Genomic DNA, 21803 nt, shown 5'->3' with positions numbered 1-21803 from the left:
AAAAAAAATTTTTAAGTCCATATTAACAAAGTAAATCCAGCCTTTTCAGTGACTTGATTTGGGAATCAAATGAATGCAATGAATGTACTTTATGATCTTGATTTATTGATTAATAATTTCCAGCTTATATCAGTCATCTGACTTGCTTAGCTTGTAGGTGGAAGCTCAGACTCAAATTACTTCTGTGATATTTTTCCATCTTTTGACACTAACAGTCAAAGGTTTGTATTTATTTTAATTATTGTAAACACTGTAGATTAATACCAAAGACATCAAAACTATGAAAGAACATATATGGAATTATTTAATGAATAAAAAAGTGTTAAACAAACCAGAATATGTTTTATATTTTAGATTCTGTAAAGTAGCCCCCTTTTTCCTTCATGGCAGCTTTGCACACTCTTGGTATTCTCTCAGTCTGCTTCATGAAGTGGTCTCCTGGAATAGTTTCTAATTAACATGAGCCTTGTCAAGAGTTCATTTGTAGAATGACTTGCCTTCTTAATGTGTTTGAGACCATCAGTTGTGTTGTTCAGAGGTAGGGTTAGTACACAATGGAGAGCCCTATTTGACTACTGTTGTAATCCAGATTATGGCAAAACCAGATTATTTCATAGTTTTGATGTCTTCAGTATTAATCTACAATGATGATACAATAAATAAAAACCCTTGAAAGAGAAGGTGTGTCCAAACTTTTGACTGGTAGTGTACATCAGTCAGTAGATTAGATTACACACTCATATCATCATATATGTTCAATCCTAGTATCTTACATAAACACCCCACTGTGTCCTCTAAATGTTTACGCTGTTACAGTCATCCTGCATTCAGCATGTTGGTGAACTCACCGCATCAAATGTGTTAACCTGCTTCCTTATGACTGTGATTTTTGCCTACAATACAGATGTTTCTCTAGCAGGTCTGACTGAAACAAACAGTGATAAATCATTCACTCATTTCAAAGAAGTTAAGACTTCAGGAAGCCGTGCAAGACTTAGAAAACAGCTGACAAATGCCACAGCACCCCCTACTGTTGACCGTTTAAGAAGAGAATCCCCATCCTGTTTTATCAACAAGGTTTAAAACTTCAAAATACACTCAATCATTTCTACACTGTTTTTTTTGTTGTTGCTTACCCTCTCTTAACCCTGCATCTGTAGGTTTGATGTTTCTGCTGAGTGAGGCGGTGCTGCAGACGGACTCAGAGGAGCGGATTAATTTAAATTTAATAAAGCATCGTTGTGATATATTTTCCTCACAGGGTGCCGGAGACAGCTTTATTGGAGCGCTGGCGTTTTACATGGCTGTGTGTCCCACAATGCCGTTGGATCAGATGGCCTGCAGAGCCAATCAGGTGGCAGGAGTGAGCGTGAGGGCGGTTGGCACACAGGCGTCTTACCCACACAGGAAGGACCTACCAGCTGATCTATTCTGAGATGAGGGAAATCAGAAGCAGAGACCTGTGTGAGGCTGAAATATGTCTGGTGTATGCAGATGTGTTCACTGACATCAGGTTAAATCAGTCTCGGCATGAATTATTCTTATTTTCTATCCTGTATGATTTAAGTAACCTTTTAATTACTTTTAAATGAGTTTCTCTTATAATTTCTTAAGTTTGCAGTTAAAAAAATGCAACTTTACATCCTGTTTTGATGACTTTGGAATTGCACTCTTAAGCAGGATCTCTGGAAGTCTTCAGAGTGAGCTTGTAGCTTCTTTTTGGCTCGAGGCTGGGGGTGTTTAGACGAGCCTTGGTGCTGCTGTAAGGTTCTAGACTTAGTCTTAAGGTCTCAATCTGCCATCAGTCTTGTGGACATGTAAACTGGGCTCCCTCTGAGAAAAAACTTGAAGTAAAAAATGTATAGTTTGATTTTTTTAGATATTAAGTTGAAAAAGATTTTATGATTACAAATGTAAAGATATTTTATTATAATCAGTGCCTAACATTTGATGATTACAGCTCTTGGTTTTGTAAAACATGGGAGTTTAAACAGATAAATAACAGTCTGTTCATATTTCACTGCACAGAATAGATTCAGTTTATTTAGTTAACATAATTAGGCCACATTTCATACATGTTTCAAACACAAGAACCCAGTTTAAATATTAAGTTGTACATTGTGTCATAATCAGTGATTCTGTAGAGAACTGCTTCACATTCATTCCAACAGCTTCAGAACAAAACGGCTGCAGCCTCAATAAACAACCTGACTTTTACACAGAAGTCTTGTCGTCTCCTTCTTGTCGTCTTCTTACAGCCGTGATGATGAAGACTATGTTGGTGTTAGGTCTGGGTTTGCAGCGAGGCCTTCAGATGGATCCAGGAAGAAATCCTCACAAAGCACGTCAGTCAATTCAAACAGAAACGCAGACCGACGACACACCTTCTATAATCCAACAACAGTAAAAATAGTCTGTGTAAACCCAGCAGGTTTATGTTGTCCGTGCACTTTGGCGTGTTGTTAAATGGATCTGATTTTCCTCTTCTCAAAGAACAGGACGTGCTTGTTCACTGCAAAGACAGAAAGCAGAAAGAGGACTCTGTTTAGACAAACCATGCACAGGAGAATGAAAATGTTGTAACATTTAGAGCCCGAGCTTCTGGAGACATTTTTCTTAGAAGGTGACTTACTGCAGTTTTGTTAATGACTCCCTCACTCCTGAACCTTCAGTTAACAGCTGTGATGAGACTTAATTATTAAAAATGTAATTATACACATACAGTATACATTATCATGGTACTATTATATAGTACTTTCTACTATTCTATCTTCATAGGGTCATATTATATACCCATATTTATTATATTATATTGCTTAATCTGTCATAACCAAACCATAATCATACAATGTCAACCTGTCACTACTGAATCATTTTAATACTGCCCGTCATTACCACTATTTAAACCATTTGTAACATTTGTATATATCTTAAATTTGTATTCTGTCTTAATTTATCTATTTTTATTTTTACTTATTTTTTGTTTTACTTATTTAAACGTATTCTTGATTGTACTTCTGTCTGGGTTGCTGCAACAACCGATATTCCCCCCCGGGATCAATAAAGTAATACCTTATCTTATCTTATCTTATACATTACATTGCATTATGTTGTGGTGTTAGAACAGACCTATACACAGATGTGTTTGCAAACCTGATCATATATTATAAGAACTGATCTTACTGCCCACATAATACTGCACTACTGTTAAAACCAGCTGCAGGATGGGAGTCAGGTAGCTCCTTTGGGATGGTTTGTGTTTCCTCTTTTTACTTTTATTTCCTTGAATCATTAAAAGTTGTTAACAAAAACCAAAGTCTGGGCTGTTTGGACTTCAGGGGCCCAGAAAAAAATAGTTTAAACATGTTTCTAGTTTTCATTCTTTGTTCAGTTGTCTCTTTGTGCTTATGTTGCCTGTTTGTTTGACAAATTTAACGTGACGGCTTTTTAACAACTCTTGTATTGTTTATCGCGATTTTTTACCCTGGCCACTTATGTTATACAGCTCTTGTATTAAGTTTGTATGGTACCATGTAGTGTATTTCTGTCCTTCCACATTTCTTTCTCTCCATATTCTTCTAATAATAATAAAACATTTTAATCATCGGTGCCTTTCAGGACTCGCAAGGTCACCTTACAAATGTTACAATAATAAAAACAAATAATATGGGAAAAAAAGCCCTTGATAAGACAAACAATATATGAAAAGAACACAATGAATGAAGGGTGAAATACAATAAAAAAAAAAAAAGGTACCTGTGGAGTTTACAGAGAACATGCTGTTCTAAGAAGTTGGGTGGCGGGACTTGAAATTTGGAAGAGAGTCTGAGTTTCGGATAACTCAGTGGTAAGGAGTTCCAGAGATTAGGGGCTGCACGGCTGAAATGTCTATATGCCGATGCATTTTTCAGCCTGTAGGCCATGTGATACTATATAATGAACCTCACCTGTTTCTATTGTTTCACCATGCCCTGATGAAGACTCTGTGAGGATCGAAACAGGTTGCCGTTTCCTTTTTCTGTTTACTACTTTTAATACGTTATGCCCGGAAGAATTAAAGCCTTTTTTTAATTATTATTTATTCCTTGACTCGAGCTGGTGTGCCTGAAGACAGCCCCCCTGTGGCTTCCCCTTTTTTTGTTTACTATCTAAAACATGTTTGTGAATAAAATCCTCAAACATGAAGAACAGGTGATAGACACAGAAACTGACCTAAAACATATTAGCACTCTTTCTTTGCCCTATTCATTCAATTCTACCCAAATTATTCTGTTTTATTACTTCTTAAAACAGCATGCAATATTCAGATACTGAATTCACACAAAAACAACATCTATGTCCCATAACTGACCCTAAGCTGACATGCACTGTGCCTTGCAGTCTTGCACGTTTGAGTCCGTTTTAATGTTGTTTTGTTTGTTTGCACAACTCGTTACTTACTTTCATCTGTTCCAACTTGTCTTTGCATTACCTAACTGCATTTTACTCAGCTGTATCCATGCTATTCAGATTAGGACTGTACATTTGAGTTATTTCTTGCACTTTTCACCATTCATGCATTTTTAAAATGTCACTCCTCTTTGCATTTTTCTTTCATTTCACACAGGCTCAGTAAAGACTTCTACATAAGAGTGTTCCTGTGTGCATGTTACACCTGCAGAGCATGGGGTCAGCTCTTACCAAATGGGTCATGTTTGCGCAGCACCAGTTTGTCTCTGAGACGGTTCCTCTTTGTGTTGAAGAAGTACCCTGTCCCTGCAGCGCTCATCATCTGCACCAGGACGGTCCTGAAAGGAGACAACATGAGGAGAATCACAGTGAGTGACTTTCTGTTCAGTGCATGTGGACATATTTTGCAAAAGCTTATCATAAAGTGATAAACCTCAGTTAGCTCCCACTTACTTTGATTTAGCCTTGGCCACTGAGAAATAAAACAAAAGAGAGAAGTATTAGGATAAAAGTGATAAAACAAGCGATGTAAACAAGCCAAATAGTCATTATAAATGAAAGTGAATATATAGCACAGTGTTTGCTAACTACATCGCAGAGCCAGCAGCTTATCGATCTGAGGTAAATGTTGCACAACAAACTCTTTAATCAGCTAAACACATTAAGTATTATAATACTTACAGTTAACAGTAGTAAGGAACATGTTGAAGGCTTTAAACCCAACACATGCAGCATTAACAACAACGTTAGTCAGGGTAAGTCACATTGAACGATCTCTACTTCCGGGTTAACAAGCACTTCCGGGTTTTCTTAAAGGTACAGTACAGCAGGAGCGCACAAATCCAAACCTACTCCAAAAATACTCAACCTTATCAGTGCTGGGAGTCATTCAGCTTAGCACAAAGTCATGAGTTTTTAATTAAATCTCATGTGAGGAATGTTTAACTGCTTATTAAAAAGAGTGAAATTGATAATGCCTCATTGTGACTCATGCAGCTTGTGTGCTTTGCAGGTTGTGTGTTTGAACATTAAAGGCGGGTTGTGCAAAGCTAATCCATCACACTTTTTTCAAATTCTACAAATAGCTCTTTATGCACTGACAGCAGTCCTATTATTGCTTATCAACACAACGTGCACAGCCCTGGCTCTCTCTATGGGAAAACCGTGGCATTGAAGGTGTTACATGACACAATTGCCACCTATGATCACAGTGGGTTAAAGTGCTTGTGACCTTGTTACTCTCCCTCGTCTTTGTCGTGCTCATAAGGGACAGAGGTAGGCTGCTTTCTTACCACTAAAATAGGCTTGAACAGACTCCCAAGATTATGCCATATGTGATGTTATTGGTTGCATTATATGAGAAGAGCATATCCAACTGGTTCTTGGGTTTTCTTCAAGAGCCTAATTTTTGGCATTTTCACCTGCTTTTCATCAACTTTAAAATAAATGGGTTGGTAACTCCCAAACCAACCTCATGCTGGGCTGAGGAAGATCAGACACGAGCAACTGAGACTGTGAACTCTTTAGAAAAATGTTGTTGACGTAATAAATAAAGTAAAAGTCAGCTCCTTTTCGGTAGATCTGTACAATCTGACAACTTTTTGCAATCTCAAGAGTCGCCTCCTACTGATTTCTGAAAAGAATACTGACTAAAGGCACTTCAACATTGGCTCCATTGTAATCTATACTGAGATTAGGCCGGAAAACAAGGCAGAATTTATAGGAGGACATACTTTTTTCGTTATAGGTATGGTTCTGGTTTCCACTCATATTCAGAGTAGAATTGTTCATTAGTGTTTCAGTGGGTTTTGGCTGTAAACAGAGCAAGCAAATTGAACTCCTATCAGTGGATATCTGACGATGATCTAACTCTAATCAATCTGTATAAAAAGACATCTGCCTCCAGTCAGTCATCTCTGAACCCAAACCTTGATCTCATTTCTCAAGTTTCAACATCTCTCCAGAATCACACAACCTAACAGAAACCCGAGGTCTGCACACAGAGTACTCACATGATAATTGAGACAATGAGGATTATTTTTTTTTCCATGAACACTCTGTAGAAAGTCTGTTTGTCTTTATTCTTCTCTTTCTGAACAAACCTGCTCTGCTGTGTCTGAGCACAGGGTCACAGAGTTCCTCTGGTGCATGTTTTTTGCAGTATGACATTGTTTGTGGCCATGAAAACAAATGAGCATCTGTTGAGAGTTTTAAAAAGATTGGATAGTAAAATTAAGATGTGTTGGATGTGATCATGAAAGGATTTTCTTCTTGGTATCAGACAGCATGACTCAGAGCTGGCTTTGTCTTTTCCAGTCATTCCACGATTGTTTCTTCTTTCCAAAACAATAAAACGTTTCTCCAACTCCAGGTACTTTCATTTTTCAGCTTCATTTCACTTCTTTTAACATAATTAATTTAGATTTTTTTTTTCCTGGTCATCATGTCTCTGGCTTCAGGGAAGCAGACTCAGATTTCATGAATGGGCTGAAACCAAAAAAGAAGATCACACAGATTGTTCTTTTTCAAAGTACTATGACAGATGAATGGGACAGAAACCATGTCAGCTTGGAAGTCCCCTTAACTCCTCCAAATAAGAAACCTAATAGTCTTTTGTTCAATGGCAGAGAATCTCTGCTGCAATGAGAATGGAAATCTAATTTGTCTTTTTACAGCCCGTGCAGTGGTTTCATTGTACGGGCATGTTGAGAAAAAAACATTTGAATGAATTTACAAATGACCGGTTTCACTCTCATGACGTCTGAACTCTCACGTATTGAGTCATCCTGCCCTTTGATTTCATATCAGTTACAGACAGGGATAATGTGACAGGTATGAATGCTGCACCGGAAGCCAATGATGAGCTCACGATATCTAATCATTTTAATTATCAACTTTTAATCAAGTTGTTTTGATAAAGAATCAATCATTCTTAAATTGAATTAAAACTGTTGCTTCCCCAAAGAATAAGTCAACAGCAAAGATGTGATAAGCTGTATTGATTGGCAGATGTTTTGTAAGGATTTATCTTATTTATTTACTTCATCTTATCCATCTTATTTGTTTTCAGGCAGCGCCGGCGGCAGAAGATGTCTTCAGATCCATTTCTCATTGAGGTAAACTACAAAAGTCAAAATGGGAAAATTCTTTGAGGGTTTGGAGGTAAAAGTTTTGCGTCCATTTTTTATTCTATTTTTTGTAGACATGTAATCAAAATATGAAGGTTAAGGTACTTACCATGTAGACTGACCTTTGTCTGTCATTATAAGCAACCTTAAGTACAATTTGTACCGTACAGCAGCAGAATTCAGTTTTGACTTTGTCTTAATTTTGTTGTATCCTGTCATACAATACAAATAAAGGCTTTCAATCTTATGACATTTGATACAAGCAGCAACTTCCGGCTGTGAGAATTGAAGCCAATGCGGAAGTGCTAAAAACTGCATCATCAAGGATCCGCTTGAGGCTGACTCCGGAAGTACTGGAAACCACACAAATTTAAAAAAGCCGATCTTTACAGCAGAAATAAACATTAAGATTATGAGTTTTCCATTACGAGAGGCACAGCTGACTTGATTGACAGGTGGGAACACTGTAGCTATTGGCTAGGAGACTCAAAGCCCGCCTCTTTACGTCACACTCGCTTGACAGAAGTTATGTTGAGTTCAACATTTCCAATATGGCTGCCGCCGACGATTGGCCTCAAAACAGCGCCTCGGAAACAGATTGGTGATGCCACGGATACTACGTCCATTATTTATACAGACTATGATTAGAAGTAGAGGTAAGAAGAAGCATCAGTTTATGTACAAACCAAGCACAAGTACATCACAGGACTATAGAGGTAGAGTACTTAACACAACACACTTACTTTTCCGTTCTACTTTGCCACTTTACCAACAAGATACAGAACATCTTTAACCAGGATTTTAAAGGCGGCACGGTGGTGCAGTGGTTAGCGCTGTTGCCCCACAGTAATAAGGATCCTGGTTAGATTTTCGGCTATTCAGCTTTTCTGTGCAGAGTTTGCATGCCCTCCTCGTGCATGCATCCCTCTGGATACTCTGACTTCCTCAAATCCACTTGGTACATTAACGTATCACTCTAGATTATTATGACTCAAATGCTGCACACATTTAGTTGCATCCCTGTATGAATGGATAAAAAGCAATAAATGCAAACTTTGATTGATGAAATATTGAGTTGCAACCATTACTGCCTGTATAAGGGTCGCTGGCTGAAGAAATCCTCTGCAGCATTTCTAAAACTGTTGTTGTATTTTAATCATTTAGACCTTAAAAATGTAAAAACAGTGCAGAGGTTTAAAGATCAGAGTAGGCTGGTTTTGTAATATGTCTGTGTCACTCTTGGTGTGTATCATACAGCCTTTTAGATGTTTTAAGGGACTTCTGACAAGAGTATTATGTCATTCCTATGTTGCTGAAGTGCTTTAATGGTAAGAGACACATTATGAAAACAGGGAAAGCATTTCTCTTAAATCACTGAGGGCCCTCCAACTATCTCTCCAACATCCGGTGTATTTCTGTCTTCATGTCGTCACTCAGGAAGAACAATGCTCGATACTAGTGGAGAAAGAATACCAGCTTATTCTCCCTCACAGCTTCTCTTCAGAAAAAATCAGATCTATCCAGCGTTTATGCGACACCAAGGTCCCACCAGTGCCTGGATTAGATGAGAACAAAAAGTAGTAGGTGAACTAATGAGCCTAAATGGAGCTGTGTTGGTAAACCCGGTGGGGGGAAAGCCGCACATTAAAGCGGAAATGAGCCTGAATGTTATTGGACGGTCCGAGGAGCTCTGTAACCAGGCAGGGAGCAGCTGTCAGGATGTGAGTGGAGGAGTGTACGTCACTGAGGGATAATTCTGAGAAGGAGGCTGAGACCACTAGCTCCATCTTCAGCTCTTCTCCTCCTCCATCTCCTCCTCCACCTCCCCACCCACTCAGCACTTTCCACAGCCACTCCGGACGTTAGCTACTCTTTTCTTCTCCCACTTCATTGCACTTATACTCTTCACTCTATCTCAAATGCTCTTTCTTTTCTTTTACAACCTATTATTTCCCTGCTTCTCTATCACTCAAACACTAATCTTTACTTTCAACACTTGAGCTCAGGTTCTTATCAAAACCATCAAAACCATCTACCATAAATTAATAGACAGGGTCCTGTGCTTCTTTATTTTAAGGTCTTGCAGTTTATGATCAAGAAAACAAATAAACAACCTAATCAATTTACAAAGATAGGATTATAAGTTATTAAGGACACATCCGTAAAGAGTCTGTATTAACAATGAGACCAGAACTGTAAGAATATTAAATACTTTTACATTTTGTGTAACTTAAATTTGACATTTTTCTACTTTAAGGCTTCACGTGTAAAAAGTATTTCACTGCTCACTTAAATCCCAACATGCATAACGATGCACAGTAAGGATTCAAGATTGTTTCTGTTTCATAGATTTAACTTATTCCTCTGTGTTTATATGATCAAAATAATTAGTAAGTTATTGATCAATCAGTCCTTTAAACTTTTAAATTCACACAATTGCATGATCAGTTATTATTTTGATTTACAGCAACGTGGCTTTAAAAACTATTTCAACCAACCATTGACTAATAAGTTGGACAACATGACAGCTCCCTAAAAGTGTAGCCAAAATATTTTGAGCTCCCTCTGGTGACCGGCTGCAGTATAGTTCATAAAGATGGCCTCCTCAAGAAAGATAATAAATTCAAGTTTTCAGTAGTTATGGATGCTAATAATTGGGCACAATGCTATGATCCATTACCACGGGTGTCTGTTTCCAACTCACACTGGAAGCTGATGTGCTTTGGTCTGTTCCTATTTCATTATTGTATTAATAGTTTGTTATATTTGAAGTGGGGCTTTCTGATGACTGAGCTTTCTAATGACAAAGAAATGCACTGTCCAAATAAAGTGTCCACTTACACCAACATTAGTGTGAGTTTCTGGTAGCTCTTAAACCGTCTGCAACAACACCAAAACAAAATTAAAACATCCGGATAATTTATCAGAATAAAACACTCTGTGTTATCGTTAGATGTTTTTTCACTTAAATGTGACATATTATGCTCTTTTTCATCAAAATATATTGGTCTAAGAGGTCCCCAAAACATGTCTTTGAAGTTTATGCTCAAAAAAACACTTTGAAATCAGATTTTGGCAAGCCTGTAAACCCCTCTTTTTCACCCCTGCTCAGAACAGGCTGTTTTCTGTGTCTGTGCCTTTAAATGAGAATGAGCTCTCTGACCACGCCCCCTCAGGAAGTGGATGTGGCCTCGGCTCTCCAGCACGTTAATCTAATCAGAATCAGAATCAGAATCAGAATCAGCTTTATTGGCCAGGTATGCTTGAACACACAAGGAATTTGACTTTGGTAAACTGTGCTCTCTTTGTACAAGGCATAAGAATAAGACATACAAATAAAATAAAATAAAAATAATAACAAGAACATCAGCTATGATCCTGACGGAAAGCCGCCTGCAGCAGGACCTTTCTGAAGGGTTGGTCACAGATTTTGTGTTTCTTGTTGTTTTATTTGTCAGTATGTCGACGTGTGTCTTGGTACACAGCGATGAACATGTAGCTATGTGGCTATGCTAACTAGCGCTAGCACTTTTCCATGAAAAATAAAAATCATCCACTAGATCTTCAAATCTGCAGACGTGGGGAGTAAAACCGACCTTTGTGTTTATTAAGACAGCCTACAACTAGCATGCCTCTTTCCTAAGCACCTTGTTAGCACACGTGTGCAGATAATGAAAAACGGAGGAGGAGTTGAGTTGTATTTTATACAGTCTATGGGCTGAACAAGCTCCGAGCTCTGACTTCCGTTACAGACCGGATGGCATTGTGATGTATGAAAAACACTGAAAACTGAAACGGCTCGTTTCAGCACACATTTACAGAAAGGTGGAGAAATCAGAACAGGGGCAGAATGGATTTTTTTCATTTCCGGGGGGTTTGTAGACATGCCAGGGACACATATTTCAGGTAGAGAACCATTAAAAAGTCAATTTTGCATGATATGTCACCTTTAACTATGACAACAAACTGTCAGAGCCAGGCTTTGAGTCATCACGTCAGAGGTTTTCTGAGGACCTGAGAGACAACATGAATGAGGAGAGAAGTCAGATATTAATTAATGCAGTGGAAAAACGTGGTCACATGATTCCAGCTGTCTGGGGGTTCTACTCCATGCTGCATTCTGAAAACGCAAATGGTGTGTGTTGATGGACAAGAGAGCACGGAGCCGGACTGCAGCGGATCGGAGACGGATCGGACACGGATCTGGTGGAAGTCTGGCGGTGATAAGAGACACATTGGAGAAGTTCTTGATAACATTCAAACTGAAAATATTGTTTTGAGTTTAATTACTGAGCTGTCCAGATCACATTAAAACAATAAAAATAGCATTGAATTTGACATAGAGGGAACAATGGAAAAGCATCTACCTTAGATATAGCAAACTACTGTCGCCGAGTCGCAGTGGCTTAGCTTGCTGCATTTCCCGAGGTGAAAGCTTGAGGATACTTAAAGCTAAATAACATGTTAGCGCTCTATATTTCCGAAGTAGCTTATCAAACAATGGCAGAAGTCTACATGCTGTTCACCTTACATTGTTAACATGACGTACTCATTCATGTAGTTTCTAATTCTGAGTAAGGTCTAATGTAATTACCAACTGCAGCACTTGTTGCTGAAGTGCATACTCCCTGTGGCTGATTGCTTCGGCTGCTTGATTTTTAATGATATTTCAAAGCAGCATGTGCTCAGCTCCATAGAACACCTGAACACACACACACCAGCAAACACACACACACACACGCACGCACGCACGCACACACACACGCAAAATCACATTGTCCACCTCCTCCAAACTTGCATATTATTAGCTGTCACAGCAACAGTTTGCTGTTCTTTTGACCTACCAACCTGATCACAGTAGGTGACACGATGACTCACTCACACACACAGAGTCAGAGGCTCCAAACACCACACACTGGTTCACAACTCCCCAGCTTGCGTCAGCGCTATGCCCTATTAGCTCTTATATAAAGGAAAGAATACATAACAATAGATGGTTTTCAGAGGGCGATTTTATCCCTTCACCTCGACAGGACTGGACCAGTTTAGCTTTCTGCATGTTGTCCAGAAATAGAGGGCATTCAAAGAAAGATAAATGAGTCCATGTTTAAAACAAACAAATAAAATGAATGTGAAGGTGGTGAAATATCCCCTACAACCCAGAATATGAGAAGTTATCACATCAGAGGGACAGTCAGTGGCCACAAACATATTCTGCAGAGTACCTGGGTATCTTCTTTTGAGACTTCTGCTTGTAATGTTAAATGAAAAGTGGTCCAACAGTGGTGCAAAACCCACTTGAGGATGCACAGTGATAGCAGAACATAAAGGTTCATCCTCTGGGGATCATGAAGATACTGCAAATTGGATAAATATTGTGACAAATCCTAACATTTTGCCACAGTGTCAACAGGAAGAGGTGAAATAATACACTTTATAAATGTGACTCCTTTTCACGGACTGGTTTGATGTGACCAGTGTGATCTGGTTGTTCTTGGCATCGTTGGTTTCGACCAATCAGAATCAAGTATTCGACACGCCAGGTGATTTGTAAGAAAGCAGGGTAATTATGCGTTATACCAAATGACTATTTAAAACTAAACCTCTTACTGTATAAAACTGATTATTCGAATGTAAATCAGCATGATGCAGACTTTTTATGATAACTCAACTCAACTTTATTTATATAGCACCTTTCATACATATAAACATGCAGCCCAAAGGGCTTCACAAAACGACAGAGACGGAAAACAACAGTAATGGTAAAATTAAAAAAGGCATTATTATAAATAAAACACTTAAAAATAAGATGAAATAAAATTTAATTTATACAGTAAAATTAATAAAATAAACAAGAGTGGATAGAAAAGTTTAAAATAAGGTAGCATTGATACGATCAGATGAATACAGGAAATAAATAGATAAATAAATAATTAAATAAGATTAATAAATGTTAAAGCAATTATTGAAATAATAATAATAATAATGCAGTCCAGGGCTAAAATAAATTACTCCAAATTAAAAGCTAGATTAAAAAGGTAAGTCTTAAGTTTACTTAAAAAAAAAACAGAAACAAACTATATTATGTTTGATAAAAGTGTATTTGGATTTCAAAGTTTGACCCATGTCCCATCTGTTAACATGGAGGAGGCGGGCTTTATGACCTACACAGCATGTTACCTGTGATACTCCAAGTTAGCTGCGTGTGAAATATCAGATTACATTAAAATGAACTTTGTTAAATAAACTAAGAAGCCTGTCATCAGTCCCATATCAGGTTTAAGTGTTTGTTGGTACAGTATTAGTAACCTTGAGCAGATCTGTCAGTGCCCCAGACAGTTCCCACATCACAGGTGGTCCTGGTCTCAGCACCTGCACCTTAGGCAGCTGTCATGATGATGCAGCTTTGTGCAGAAAGTTGTAGTTGATTAAAGCTTTCAGTTTAGCACAGCCGTGTTGTGACTCAGAGGCCTCCAGACGGAAAAGGTCACATTAACCTGATCTCCAGCAGGAAAGTAAAACGAGGGCAGTAAAAACTCTGATCCGTCTACACTGCTCTCCTTCAGCTGCAGGTTAGTTATCATCGATTTGTTTGGTGTGGAATGGGTGTTCATGAAAGGTTCTACAATAATCTGCAGTGGTGTTTATGAAGCAACATCAGCTGGTTCACAGAGTTTAGAGATACAGGGCAAACAGCCAGTCTCTGTCCACAGGTAACACAGCATGACTATCATCACTGTCAAAGCTCAATGATGAATGTTTTATTACTTGGATGTATATTAAAACCTCATGTTAAAAACAGAGGTTGGAGGTTTTGTGCGGGGTCATAGTTTTGAGAGCAGTGACTCCTGCAATGTTTCTGGCCTGACAACCTCATGATGACAACAAAACTCAGAATTTTATAAGCTTTGATTAAACCAAGCAAGCTATCTCCCTTCATTATTAAGAGACTCTGCACAACAAGAACAAGTAGATGCAGCTTATGTAATGTTGCCTGTTAGTTTGAAGGCTAATGTTTGGAAACCTTGAGTTCAGCATTGTCACTGAAGCCGTCTTCTTCTATCTTTTCAATGCCACAGTTATGTCATATTTGGATTATGCATTAAACATTGTTGTCATGACAAACATAGGTAGCAAATTCGTCTCTCTATCATGTTTTTTTAGCCTGAAATGAGCCATAAATTAAAGTATGAACCAGACGACTGGTTTCCTCCAGGAGGCGATAGGTGAAAAAAGTGCAAAGCCAACCACAAAGTAAAGTGCTAAGAAATGTCTGAATAGATTGACACTTAAAAAGACATTTGGGATTAGAGTTTCTCTAAATTCACATAAATCACACAATAGAGTTGACCCCGTTTGTAGTGGTTTGTAGCTTAGCTGCCGTGCTTGTTCTCAGGCCGGTTTCTGAACCAAGGGCAGAGCTGACCAGGATCCCCTGTGGGTAATACACTTAAAGCATCTCATTCAAGAAGACTTGAAACTAGAGACTAGGAACTCATTAGGTTAATGTAAATTAATGTTAAGAAACCAAGAGGTAATTGTGATCTTTTAATCCTCCTAAATATCAGACTTCTTGTTAAAAGTAGTGGCATGTCCCCCTGCTGGTCATTTGAAATACTGCATGTTTCAGCACTTTGCATTGGCTTCACTTTGGAAACCAAGAGGCTGAAACTACACTTTTACCAGACTGCAGCTTTATATAAGAGACATGAGAGTATCTTCTTATTTTTTACTTTGCAAGACAGAGAAAAAGTTTTTTTTATTTCTATTTTAAAAAAGCTAGTATGTCATATTAAAGGTAAAGCTGCAATCCATTATTGATGGACTGGTACGATGTGATTTTACATGAAGTCCATCTGTGCTTTTGTCAGAGGGGACCGCCACAGCCGACTCAGGGCTGCTTTAACTCTTGAGATCATAATCAGGTACTGCAGCAGCTCCTGTGGTGCTGAAATCAAACTAAACCTTAGATCTGCACCTCTGACAAGTAGTAGGTGGTTGATTGTGTGGACTTTTAAAGGTTTCATTATGCTTTCACACCCACATCTTTACTTTTATTTCAGCCCTGAACCAAAACACATTCTTGCTTACAGACAAAACCCATCCTTACATCTTGTTTTTAATTCATTATCGGGGAGGCTGTTCCAGAAAACGCTGCCTGATCACATCACACTCTGCTCTGGAGCTTTTTAAGCAACTTGTCTCTGTCTGTGTATCTTAATCCTGGATCTTTAGGAATTGTCTCCCAGGGTGTTTTTTTTTGCTTTCAGCTCGACCCAGATTTGATGGTTTGACGGTCTTCCTTGCGATGAGACGATCTAATCTCTGGCTTACGTGACGCCACAAATCTAATTTCTGTTTTGTTCTTGTGTAAATCCAGTAAACAACATTTGCATTTGAACATACTGCGTTACCGGTGCTGTTTATAAAATGTTTCTATTATCATCATCTGCATCCAAAATCTTATGCAATGCTTGTTCAAAGTCAGAGGTAGGAGCGGGCGCAGATGAAAACAATAATAGCAAAATGGTCTTTCCACTTGCGTAAACGGGGATGATTGTGTCAGTCATGATGTCATGAGCTGATGTGCATCCAGTCTCTATGGTTACTCCAATCTTGTGATAGTGAGGCCCTGGGATTGGATTTCCTAATAGGCAACAGGTCTGAGAGGGTGAGGTTGTTGTCTGCAAAGTTGAATCAGTTGATGAAAGTGAATCATGTCAGATTGAAATCCTCTGAGTTATAAAAAAAACACATCATTCATGTCGTCTTTATAAAAGGATTGCAGTTTCAGAGATGCATCCACTGCGTAAACCCTCTAACCTTTCTCAAAGTGTAGGGCAAATTTTGCTTTTCACACCAAAAGTGTCCCTTCCTGTTCCTCTATATTCAGCTCAGACTATATATAGACCCGCTTGATGAGTCTACAATAGGCTGCTTCTTTACATAGTCGTTGTGATGACCACAGCGTTGTGAGGAGTAATGTTATAAAACAGCCAGCCAGTGTGTCCTCCTCCCATCTGTTCTCTCTCCTCTGCCTCTATTTCTCCCTGTTCCATGACGCAAAGCCTGAGTGGGAGTGGACAAACCTTCTGCTCCCTGAGAGGACTGAGTGGGCCGCCGCCATCCGCTGTGTGCGCACCAGAGATGGAGGCAGAGATGGAGGTATATGGTAGAAGAGAGAGGGGAAGGGAGGGGAGGAGAGGAAGCCCAAAGAGAAGGTGACTGAGATTTTTACAGGAAGGTAAATAATGGGACTGAAAGAGGGAACAGGAAAGAAGAGAGTGAATGGTAGTAAAACACTGAAGGATGGGGGTAAGAGAGATGTTGATGCGCGCAAATATGCAGAGAAGAAAAGGAGGGGGAGGAGGAGACGAGGGGATAATAATGGGGAGATAAGTGTAGAAGAGTGGGAGCATGCAGAGACAGACAAGCAGTGAAAGGACTGGATGAGAAGACAAACATAAGGATGAAGCCAGGGTTTGATGATATCTTGCTTTCAAGACGATAAGGAATCAATCTGTTACTGATGGTTGGTGTGTTCAATCAGACACATGATAACATAATGTTTTGCACAATAAAAGTATTAAAAACATTATTGATAAATGCAATTGATTTACATATCATTCATTTTTAATGTTGTTCAAAGTTAGATTTTTTTTTTTGTTAAATGAAACCCCACCGTCTTCTTCTGCACGTGAATCTACGTTGCAGACGAACACCCCATCTTTTTTACGTAATCCACAAATCTCCAAAACTGTTGAGAAAACTTCTTTTTAGATGTGTGTAGAATACCTCGCTTTCATCTGTCATCTCCTTCGATGTGATTTGCCGAGTCGTAAAAGCCATTTCCTGCAGTAAAAGCTAGCTAGCTGGATCCTAAGTTTGCTTCTTCTGCTGCTTCTTCTTGTTCTTTATCTTCCATCCATTTAATAGAGAGTGGTATCGAGTGTAAAGAACAACTGCTGTCCCCCTTCTATAAACCAGGTAGTTGCACTGTATTAACTATGCTTAATTTTAACACAAAATCAATGTTCTTAGGATTGTTTTAAGGACAGTTATCATCAATGCTGATGCATTGCGTCAGCCCCAAGTGATATACTTCACTGCTCTCCTTACACATACAGGACAAAATCCACAAATAGTTAAAATGAACCACTTTGTCCACAGGGGTCGCCAAAATCAACGCAACCAACACTTGTTGTGTTGATTCATACGTAAGAAGTGGTACAAAGCAAATAAGGTGTATGAAAATACTGAAGGATGATGTCTTGTTGCATACAGGTAAAAATAAAGAACACAGCAGGTTTCTGTTTTTCTAAATCAAAGAAAGCTCTGGATTCAGTATGTGGAGGGAAATTGTTTATCTTAATGTAAGCTTTAATAGGAAAGACAGTTTGGAATTTGAGTTAAGATTAAAATATGTTTATATTATTTATATGGTCACTATTTACAAGTTTATGTAAGTTATTATTTGTGTATGTATGTTGTTATAATTATTTCTACAGCGTCATCTAGTTGGGACCAAACGTGTTGAATGTACTTCTGTGGCTCTAATTACATTTACCTGGAGCTCGGTCATCCTGGCCTCTCATTGGTTGGTTCTAAAACATGTGATAGAGTGACAAGGAGGTGTGTTGTTATGCCGATCCAGTGTGCTAAAAAGTAAAGTGCTTCAAGAAAGTTATCCGTCTCCATCCTGCTGTTTCTTATTAATAGAGTGATCCAACTATCACCCATCAAACCCTCATGTTACATTAATGGTAAAGTGTGTAGTAGAAATTGGTAGAAATTTAATTTAATATTCATAAGTATGTTTGAATTAGTGTACACTCACCTGAATACAGAAATTGTTTGATTTTGTTACTGTAGAATGATCCTTTTTGAGGAGCAGGTCCTCTCCACTGAGGCGGCTATCTTGCACCACCGTGTTTCTACAGTAACACAGAGTGGACAAACTGGTAACAGCATTCTGTATTCAGTGCGTGGACGTGTTTTTGTTGGTAAAATCTTGATAGATTGAGGATCATAATTATCATGCATCACAGGAGCTTCTTGTCCTCAAAGGCCACCATCACTTCACTGACAGAGGGGTGAGCAGGGGAGCGTTTCAACCTAGAAACCGACCGCTAGATATCGCTGAATATTCTCATTTCTACACACTGTACCTTTAAAAACCACTGGAATTGACGAGCTAACACTCTGTTGATGTCAATGTAGGCGTTAGCTTGTGAAAACTGATTTTATAACCAGTTTGTGTGGCGACAAAGTTTCACAGCGGCAGGTCAGCTTTGTTTTGTGGATGTTGTTTATCCTTAAGGGCTGAATTGTGTTTAAGTTAGTCACGCTTGCAAAGCAACACAGCACCTCAAATAAGCAAAGCAAAAACATCAGACAGAGTTTACCTGCATGTGTTTAAAGTCGCTGGGACATCTGAGGAATGAGCATGTTTGCTATCTCTGCTGCTTATGGAAGCGACTCTTTGTCATAGCTCAGAGTCTTTGTGTTTGTAGACGTCCAGTTAAATGCTTAAAGTTCAACTCCCTGAGTCAGACGTTATCCATGTAGTGATCATCTAAACCATCCTAAACCCGACTCCTGACGGATGAGTGAAGTCATGGATTGAATTATGTTATTTTCTTTAAGTGACTGAACACCCTTTTTGCTTAGCTTACTCATATTCAGTCATCTCTTTGCAGAGATGCAGTAAAGAGATGAGTTAGTGTTAGTATGACAGTTGGATCTCATTGTCTTTAGTTGTATTATTCTCCTGTCTGCTTCCATAATCGAATGTGCCCAGTCAAACAATATCTCGTCATGAATCAACGGCTCTCATAGTGACCTCAGTCTATTTTTTGATGCCATCTCCTCCTGCTTTCCTCTGCTATCTTTAGCAACTCAACCCCCCTCATGATCCTTCTGTGGCTATTTTACAATTGGGCTAAATTCAGCTCTGAGGTAACAAGTGACACCTTCTGTTTCCATGCTTCCGGTCGCTAGGCAACCTCAGCAATTATACCACTGCCAAGAGAGGGAGGAGAGGAAGTAGCACCCTGAGGCCCCCTGCCTCCGTTAATCTTGGCCGCGGCTGGTCAGGCTCCATCACTCGGCTAAGTGCTTTGCTTCCGTAGAAAGCTAGTGACGAGGGCCACCGAGGCATGCTGTGTTTCCTACTGCTCTTATTAAATCAGCTCTGTTTCCTGTGTTACTGAGATACAGTGGTCTGGTGAGGACGTCTATTGATTGCATCACAAGACTCTGCTGCCCTCTGTTGTTTCTCTGCTGGTAAATAATGAATGGATAAAAAGGGATAAAAAAAAAAAAAGGTCCAGCAATTTTTTAAAAAGTAGGCCACAAAGTGTTTCCAAAAAAGGAAACAAACACAAAAAATCAACAGCCAAGAAATAAAACGGAAATACGACCAAAAATAAGATCTGGATCAAAATCAAGACATGGAAATCCAGATTTGGATATTGAATAAATAAAGACTTTTTTTTTTGTTGTATTTTTTTATTCTATCTTACTTTATTTAATTTAATTGTATTTAAGCAATGTAATTGTATTTATTTATTTAAGAATGTATTTAATTTGTTTATTTATTTATTTATATATTACTTATTTATGTATTTAATTATTACTTTTTTTTTTTTACAGCTCATTTATTCATTTATTTATTATTTATTACTTATTTCTTTATTTATTTTGGGGGGGTCCTTTGAGCAGGGCAGAGAGGAAAGTGGGAAAACAGTGAGTGCAGGGAAGGACAAGCTGCAAGAAGCCACAGGTTGGATGAAAACCTGCACCCCCTCCTCCTGGGATTATGGCCTCTGTGCACAGGGCATGCAACTCAACCACTGCACTAAACCAGCGCCCCTTAAAGAAGAGTTTTAAGTAAAATAAAGGGGTGATTCAAAAGATGTTTCTCAGTCATCTGACTTTATTTCTAATTTATTGCTCCGTCCTCTTTTCAGACCCAGGAGTAAAGATGTACATGGAGATATGAAGCAAAAGGATAAAAAGGTCAGATATAAAGGAAGAAGTGGGAATATAGAGATGACAAGAACGACATTAAACTCACTGGTACAGCTGATGGAGCATTTTCACAAGTCAATAAAAACTGTACTCTCTCTGGTCATTGTGGCTAATATAAAGAGACTCCAGTCAAACAACACTGGACAGTCATTTGACCTTCAGAAATAAACACAGGACATAAATTATAGTTGTATTCCCAAAGAGGAATACAGTATTTTCCACTCACTTTGTTCCACAGAAATGACCACGTCTGGCATAAAACTCAAATAGAAACAGAGGAACAGCTGTGGAGGAAAAAGTGCTTTTACCGTAAAGGCCATCAAGCTGTGGCTACCATCTTAAGGAAAAGGCTGCACATGTATTATTAAAACCCTGACCCTGGAGAGAAATGCTTAACAGGGTTTAATGTCTGTAAACCAGCAGCACATGAGTTAAAGACTGCAATGGTTTCTCAGTGCCAACAATGGAAAAAAAGGCATGTTTTGTTCCTCAGTGATGTCATGGGTTAAAGGGCACATGGCCAGTTTGTGGTCAGAACAGCTATCTTAAACTGCAATGTCTGTATCAGCTGTTAATCCTGAAGCTTAGATCATTTCTCTTTTTTCCTCTGGAGTCATCAAAACCAGCAGTCATCTGGAGTTTAAAATCATTACATCTTATCTTCATGTGATACTTTCAGGCTTTTGTGTCATCCCTGCAAAAAGTCTATGCAACATTATGGAAAGATGTAGTCATCAAAAAGGCATGTGGGGCTTTATTTGACGCCCATTTCATCTCAGTTTTAAACAGCATTTGCATTTAAAAGTTGGAATAAATCACATCTTGTTCTTTCAAGGTATCTGATTTCTGTGTTATCTCAAAACAGGAACCTAGAGCTATTTCCGAAAATGCTGAGATTTGAATCCTCAACACTAGGGTCACTATTTGACAGGACTGAGGTGCAAACAGCTTTCTTAGCTCTGTCCAAAGTTCAATAACACAACCAGAAACAGCTCAAACTTGCACTGACATAATCTAGCGCAGTATCTGGCTCATATAATCTATGCACAACAAGCTACATAGAACTGGAATTTTGTAACTACTGAAAAAATGAAATATACATTTTTGGTTTGGTCTCACATTTTTTAATTTAAATTTTTCATTTAATTTTTTCATTTTTAATTTAATGTATTGGTTTGATAATTTTTTTCTTAA

General features: G+C 38.6%; 2 protein-coding genes and 1 long non-coding RNA gene across 5 annotated transcripts in view; 2 read left to right on the top strand and 1 right to left on the bottom strand.

Moving 5' to 3' along the window:
- rbks (ribokinase) overlaps nt 1–2224 on the top strand; it is a 48248-nt gene extending 46024 nt beyond the window's left edge. For all 3 annotated transcript variants that reach the window (XM_034674711.1, XM_034674709.1, XM_034674710.1), the window contains exon 9: nt 1262–2224. In XM_034674711.1, coding sequence (XP_034530602.1) covers nt 1262–1435 — 174 coding nt within the window. In that variant the 3' untranslated portion in view covers nt 1436–2224. The remainder of the gene's footprint in view (nt 1–1261) is intronic.
- On the bottom strand, nt 2014–5253 carry mrpl33 (mitochondrial ribosomal protein L33). The gene is made up of 4 exons (XM_034674712.1): nt 5131–5253; nt 4903–4921; nt 4681–4787; nt 2014–2512 (listed from the first exon to the last, which is right to left on the bottom strand). The coding sequence occupies exons 1-4, from the start codon at nt 5150–5152 to the stop codon at nt 2463–2465; spliced, it is 198 nt and encodes a 65-aa protein (XP_034530603.1). The 5' UTR covers nt 5153–5253; the 3' UTR covers nt 2014–2462.
- Nucleotides 4612–20765, top strand: LOC117806046. Its single transcript, XR_004629588.1, has 3 exons — nt 4612–4817; nt 7520–7565; nt 20301–20765. It is a non-coding gene; the product is annotated as an uncharacterized LOC117806046 (long non-coding RNA).
- Nucleotides 20766–21803: the final 1038 nt, after the last annotated feature.

Source organism: Notolabrus celidotus, chromosome 22 (genome assembly GCF_009762535.1).
Source record: "Notolabrus celidotus isolate fNotCel1 chromosome 22, fNotCel1.pri, whole genome shotgun sequence".
NCBI classification, from domain to species: Eukaryota; Metazoa; Chordata; class Actinopteri; order Labriformes; family Labridae; genus Notolabrus; species Notolabrus celidotus.
This window is presented reverse-complemented; position numbering and strand designations above follow the sequence as displayed.